The sequence below is a fragment of the Ixodes scapularis genome, unplaced genomic scaffold (assembly GCF_016920785.2).
Source record: "Ixodes scapularis isolate PalLabHiFi unplaced genomic scaffold, ASM1692078v2 PGA_scaffold2__306_contigs__length_199485367, whole genome shotgun sequence".
NCBI classification, from domain to species: Eukaryota; Metazoa; Arthropoda; class Arachnida; order Ixodida; family Ixodidae; genus Ixodes; species Ixodes scapularis.
In genome coordinates this window covers 109,030,429-109,037,224 of record NW_024609857.1, presented here as the reverse complement: position 1 = coordinate 109,037,224, position 6,796 = coordinate 109,030,429, and the positions used below count along the sequence as shown (strand labels likewise).

Genomic DNA, 6,796 nt, shown 5'->3' with positions numbered 1-6,796 from the left:
AGGCTGTCATAAGGATCCCGGCCCTAGCATCGACAGAGCATGGCTTGAAACATGTAATGCATGGGTACTAGTATTTTGTGTACGGAAGTCTTATGTGACCTACTTCAGTTGTATGACTAACTTCGTAAATTGCTAGATATGCTTTTTTTTTTCTTAGTACAACAGCGTTCAAGAGTGAGTTACAGCGGCGGCTATAGTTGAAGTGTTATTTTTACTACCCATTTAGATAATATGAGAGCTAGTACGGAGTGGAGATATGTGCACGAAAAGCGTCGTAACTCTCTGAAACGGAAATGTGGCACATGAAGAGCTTTGCCTTTGCGTGAAAGATTTGGAAATCGAGATCACTTGGTTATCTACGCATTTTCATATCCTTTCTTTATTGTAGTTAGCAATTATATAAAGTGCATAATCACTGTTGAATTTATGAAACCCATAAAAAAAATTCTAGGAAGCTCTTTTATCTTCCGTATCATCAGCAAAATGCCAAGCCGTTGACGCAATCCACAAAGTGTGCGTCATAATCCACCGCGGTTCTGCTCTAAAACGTATTCTACGTGCAATAATCCTGAAATCACTGTGCTCACTTCAGATTCTCGTCACAGTGTGTAAAGGCTTAAATTAAAGTTTCAGGTGAATGTTCTCACTCGACTGGTATGCAAAGACGTTTAACCTGACACACTTCGCATGTACCCTACGTAAACGCAGCTTCAGAAAAAGAAATCTGAGGTAACCACAACAGGTGTTTCGAGAACGAGAAACACATACACATACACGCCAACTCTAAGAGATCTTCCGGTGACAGGAGGAAAAGTGCGATCAAACATGAAAAGAGAGGACGAAAAGAAAATTGCACCGCCCAGGTGGAAAGCACACGACAACAGCAACAACAGAACTCAACACTAGAGGAGGCCCGTGGTTTGTATATACACTCTGAAGAAAAAAAATCGTGTATGCCTCGCTTCTATCGGGGAGTATTTCCGTGACCTTTATATAGTATACGGTACTCCCCAGGGAGAGTAGCTTCAAACTCGAGTGCCTCTAATGAAGTGAAGACGTCATTCTTGACTTTCCCTGTTGGAGTCGATAGGGCATCTTCAAGGTGGAGTAGAAACCGCTCTTTCTACACCAATCTACAGGCTTCTTTTTTGTTTGGTTTTCGAAGAGTGTACGTACCTAGATATAACTGCATGAAACTATAACATTAGCACGCAGCGTCAAGCTTCTGCCCTTTGTACCAGAGTGAGAGAACACTGAAAGCGAGAGCTGCTGGCTCTGTCGCGTCCATATATGCGCCGGAATATCGCGGAGTCGTCAATGTCCTGTGCAGGGCGTCGTCGTCATAGACTCTGTCCTTCTGCGCGAAGCAGACGCAGAGGTCCCCCGCACCTGCGTTGGCTGAAACTGTCTCTGGAGGAAGAGAACCGACTCTACCCTTTCAGAAAGGGCCCGTGGTGTGACTCGTGCTGGTGGTGGGCGGAGGCTGCGGTGAAGCCTCCAGGCCGGACAGAACCATCGTGGGTTCTGTGTTGCGGCGCTTGATTTTGCTCTTGCTCTTCTTGAGCATTGTCGCCTGCGTTGAAGGAAGTAGTAGGAGAGAGAAAGATGGGAAGAAGGAGAGGACAAAAAAGAAGGGGAGAGGGAGTGTTAAAGGACCGCTTGGGCCTGCCTTAAGAGGCACACGTTTTCGGGGTTTCTTTTTTCTTTTCTTTTTTTGCGGGTGTCATTTTGGGTGGTGGGAAACAGCACATTGGTGCGGAGGTGGTGTGCTGACGACAGGCATATTTGGCGGGACCGTGTTGAGGATCGTCTTTGTAGCGAGCGAAAGACACCTCGTGTCAGCCTTAACTTTTACTGTGGCATTACGCGCCCGGCGTCATTGAATGTGTATCGGTGTTATTTTCATTATTTCTTTCTGTAGTACTAGAATACGTTCGCCTGCATAGTAGGTGGATTTATCGGCGGCTGGTGCTCCCGGTTCCTCAATTACCCAATAAAAAAAGATGACAGTGGTGGTCAATTTTGTAAAGAGGATTGACTGTACTTTCATATGCTGAAGCAGGAATGAAAGTACAAAATTGGCTTTGAGAATTACAATCGAGCTAATGGCGTCTTGACAAAACATCAGCATGACATCATAGGCAGCGGGTGGTTGAAATCGCCCTGAAGAGTAATTGTAATTGTAAACTATGTAGCTCTGATAGCCGAGGATCAAAGGCCAGTTGAACATTGAAGAAGCTTCATGTTAGTCCTACATGAGGGCTAAGGTCTTATTCAAACGCCTGAGAGAATACACGGTGGATGCTGCTCCTTTTCGTCACTGTACGGTACATTTCAATTGCGCGTAAGCGCTGGATGAGCAACGCCAAAGCTAATGCCCTGGGCTAAAGAGACGCTAGACACCCGCGCTGAAAGTTACGAAACCAGCAGACAGATGCTCAGAACCTGTCAGTTATTATGGTTTTCATTCAACACCTGTATTCAAACGAGAAGCAAGTAAAAGAAATGCTATTTTTGCGTAATAATTGTTATATTTAGGAGGGGAAGGAAACGAAGCAACGTTGAACAAAAATTAAATCACACTTGCAATAAACTTTTTTTTATTTTATTACAATTGATTTTAAAACAAGCTTCCTGAAAGCCTCACATCCGACGATGACGTTCCACAGAAATGCTTCTGTTCCCTTCAGGGGGCTGGTGGCTCCTGGTAAACCTACAATTACCTCAGTTTTTTGTGTGTGTTTTTTTTTTCCTAGATGAACTGAATATTATTTTTAGAACAATCTGGGTGAATGGTTGGATTATTGGATCGATAACTGGCCGAGAATCTCGAATTCGACATTGCCTCAACACATAATAAAATGTTCCATAAAAGTTTTGACTTTTCATACTTTAGTATATGGTCCTACTAAAAGAATCTAAATCAAAATGACAAACTAATTTGATAATATTTGTTTACTTTTTAATCCAATATTTATTTGTGTGGCGTGTCAGTTTTGTGGACAAACCATCGTGTTTATTCAAGTTGCGTTTGATCGCTTGATATAATGAAGCTGGTATAATGGATCTGCGAGTTTCGTGTATGAGCATCAGGTGGACTCAGCTGCTGATTTACATCGCAATCGGTATGTTAAAAAAAAATCGGTGCTGCTGAAAGAAAAGGCACACAAACAGCACACTTTGGCCATATTCTAGGTTCGGAGAAATTCGGGAAGGCAAAAAAAAAAAAAAAAGTAGAACGTAAAGTAATTGCGTGTCAGGGATATGAAGCACAGGGGTCAAGGAGCGGTCATAAGTAGGAAAGTGCAGGTATAACTCAATAGGTGATAGGTCAATCATTAAAGTAATTAAAGCAATAAAATCAGTGCACGCGGGTATTGTTTATGTGCAAGTTGGACGGTGAACTGGTAAGTTACCAGCTTCGGATGCACGTGACAGGTGTACATGTATGGAAACACGTGCATATATGTAGATGTGAGGATGGATAATAAAGATAAATATCATTTAAATCGTGATTGAAGTTATGATTTAAATCGCGATTGAAATCAAAGAAGATTGTTTTGGCCGATTTATTCGAAGCTTTCCCGCAAAAACAAAATCCGCAAATATTTTTATTTCTTGCTTTTATAACATTCGATGATTTCTATTACATTTGTTTCGTATTTAAATTGAAGAATCACCAAGTGAAGAGGGCTAAACACGAGCAAAAAAGTGACCTTATGAGCGAATCGGGGCGTTCATCGTTTTCTTTCTACCTCCCACTTCGTTCGCCATGGATACGGAACGGCCAATTTTAACAAAATCAAAACGGAGAACGCAAGTATAAAAGGAAATCTAGAAAAAGGATATCCTGTTACATCCAGTCAGACCTCGAAAGAAAATCAAGTTAAGGTTTTTAACGAACTAAAATAATCAAGGTGTTTTTCTTCTAACATGACGGGGAAAGCAGCAATAAAAAGTGGTTATCTTATACTGCACTTACAGTCCTTGTTTCTTCCGCATCGTTATCAGTGATCGGACTAATCTATCATTCAATCGGCCATGTTTAAAAATGCATCTGGTGATAAAGAATCACCATTTTCTAGCTACTCTGATTTAAATCGAATAAATCTAATTTAAATAAAATTAATCCAAATTACGTATACTGAAAAAAGTGATATATATATATATATATATATATATATATATTTGTTAACCTTGGTACAGTGGCTTGCGATATGAGCTGGAATGCGCGAGCAGCGAGCTGTCTAGCATGCAGCGAGCCAAGTGGCGGAGCGGCAGTGGTGCTATTCAGATTCGTGGACGCACTCCCCGCGCGTGATATCTTCCTCCTCCTCCGTCGCACGCATGGCGTGCGCGTCAGATGCACGTTCGCCATAATGACATTCTCCTATGCGCCGCAGCCGCGAGGGCGAGCGCGCATATGATAACGCGCACATTTCTATCATAAGTAATTTAGAGATTTCGTAGATCGTTCCGACATCTCAAACAACTGTACCCGATAACGATACGATGCACGCGCAAAAGCGTCGGCTGCGAATCAGATATCGTTATCGGAGTCATCGGAACGGTCGACCTACAAAAACTCCCTATTGGCGCTCTCATGCGAGCGGCAAAGGAGGAGGCAGATATCGCTCGCGGGGGGTGCGTCCACGAATATGAAGATCGCCGCTGCCGCTTGGCTGCTTGGCTCGCTGTCTGCTCTACTGCGTGGGCTGTACTGCTTGGTCGCAGCTCGCGAATTCCAGCTCATATCGCTAGCCACGGTACCCGTGTACGTACACGTCGCTGTACGGGACAGGGGAGAATGTTTGATCCGACCTGCAGTAATATAGCTTGGTAATGCGTCAGACTGCATTTAAATTGGAAATTGCCAAGAAAGGTGCCATAACGTAAGCATTTGCCCGTTCATAAAGCATGGCGTTATGGTGCAGTTCGCTGGAAAACACCTTTTTTTTTTAAGTTTCTCAGAATCTTGAATTATTAAAGTACGGGATATTTCGATCTTGTGAAATCCTACCTACCTCAAAAGTGCTGTATATGCTGAACAATTGTTTTGTTCCTGACGCGCGTTTGATTAAGGGAACCTAGCCAAACATTTAATATTTATACTTTTTACATACCGACTAAACTACTTTTTACATATTCATACTGCGTTCCGACAACTTGACATGCCGTGGATGAGCCGCTGTAGTTGATTCCGCACTAATATTTATTTACGGAATCATAAACACTCGCTTGAATTACAGGCATGGAAATATATTTGTTGTAATACATTCCCACAACGCAAACTTTGTGTAAAATTGTCACTGTTTTTTTTTTCTCGTCAGTATTTTATTTGGGCGTGGAAATGGAAGTAATTTCGTCTATAACTTAAAGCGTACTGGAAGAAGGTATAGCATGGTTCTCTATGCAGAAAGCGAATTTCATGCAATGTAAGAGCCAAGGGTCACTCTATTCACCTCGATCAGTGCTTGTGGCCGCCGCCATGTTTCTGGTCGTGACAGCAAGAACGTGCATTGCTAAGCCTGCAAAATTTACTTCACGCACAACCTGAACATGCTTGCACGTATCAGGCATCAATCGAGACACGTGCGTGTTTGTTTCGTTGACTGCACGCCTCCTAAATATGTGAGGGGATTCGCATGCGTTCTAACTACCTTTCTTTTTCATACCACGTAGCCCAAATCGTCACCTTTGCTTCTAGAATGTTAGGAATCATATCACGCCTGACGCGTGATTTTTTTAATCCGCTGTGTATCATTCGATTGTTTTGTTCTTTGGTTCGTGTTAGGCTCGAGTTTTGTAGTGTTGCATGGAATCCGCTGACGGTAACTGATGCAGGAAGAATCGAAAAGTTCGGAGACGTATTTATTCATATTGTGTATGACAGATGTTTTCAGAGATGTTTTTTTGACTATTCATACATCCTTGAAAAGCTTTCTTTACGCGACGTGACGAAAAGAAAAACTGCTCGTGACCTTTTATTGTTACATAAAGTGGTTCACGGACGTGTAGATACTAATTTGTCGTCATCATTAAAATTTCATGTGCCGGCTCGTGTTTCTAGATGTTCACGCATATTTTACCCATCTATTGAAGAAAAATTGGCACCATTAATAAGGATGCAGAACTGTTTGAATAACCTGTCTCCTCATGTTGACGTATTTTCAGATTTGTCTGTTTTTAAAAGGGAGCTCGAGTTGCATCTTTTTGGCTTAGTCTGCATGGCATTCTCGTCGGATGTGATTATAAACCTAGACTGTGTTTTGATTTTGATTTATGTGCTACCACATTCTGACTGGCTGGTTGTTATGGGGCATCAAAGAAAAAAAACATTACTATTATTACTATTTTTTGCCATATAGTTATCATGGTGAACCGAGGAACCTTGGAGTTGTTTTTGATTCAACCCTGAGATTTGACACTCACGTTACGAGAGTGGTTCAATCGGCCTTGCGCACGTTAGGTGCCGTGTCTCGCATAACGAAGGAATTCAAAAGCCCGTCCGCTTTTTTCACGCTGTACTGTTCCTCAGTTAGATCCCAGCTAGAGTACGCCTCCTTTGTTTGAAACGGCATTTTCAAAACTAACAGTTTCTCTGTCGAGCAAGTCCGAAACAAATTTATTTCTATCTTTAAATATCGTTACCTTGAAAAAAGTGATCCTTGTTTAAACTTTGCGTGTAACTCGCAACTCGTTGAGCCTGCAGCAGCGTCGGGTGAAGGCAGATCTGTTGTTTTTGTTTAAGACCCTGCACGGCTCGATTAACTCTCCCAGCCTTCTGTCCGAAGTG

General features: G+C 42.3%; 1 protein-coding gene across 1 annotated transcript in view; it reads right to left on the bottom strand.

The window, feature by feature from the left end:
• Positions 1 to 581: 581 nt before the first annotated feature.
• LOC8052826 (diacylglycerol kinase theta) overlaps positions 582 to 6,796 on the bottom strand; it is a 75,333-nt gene continuing 69,118 nt past the window's right edge. The window contains exon 21 of the mRNA XM_029968309.4: positions 582 to 1,573. Within this exon, the coding sequence (XP_029824169.2) occupies positions 1,439 to 1,573 (135 nt within the window). The 3' untranslated portion in view covers positions 582 to 1,438. The remainder of the gene's footprint in view (positions 1,574 to 6,796) is intronic.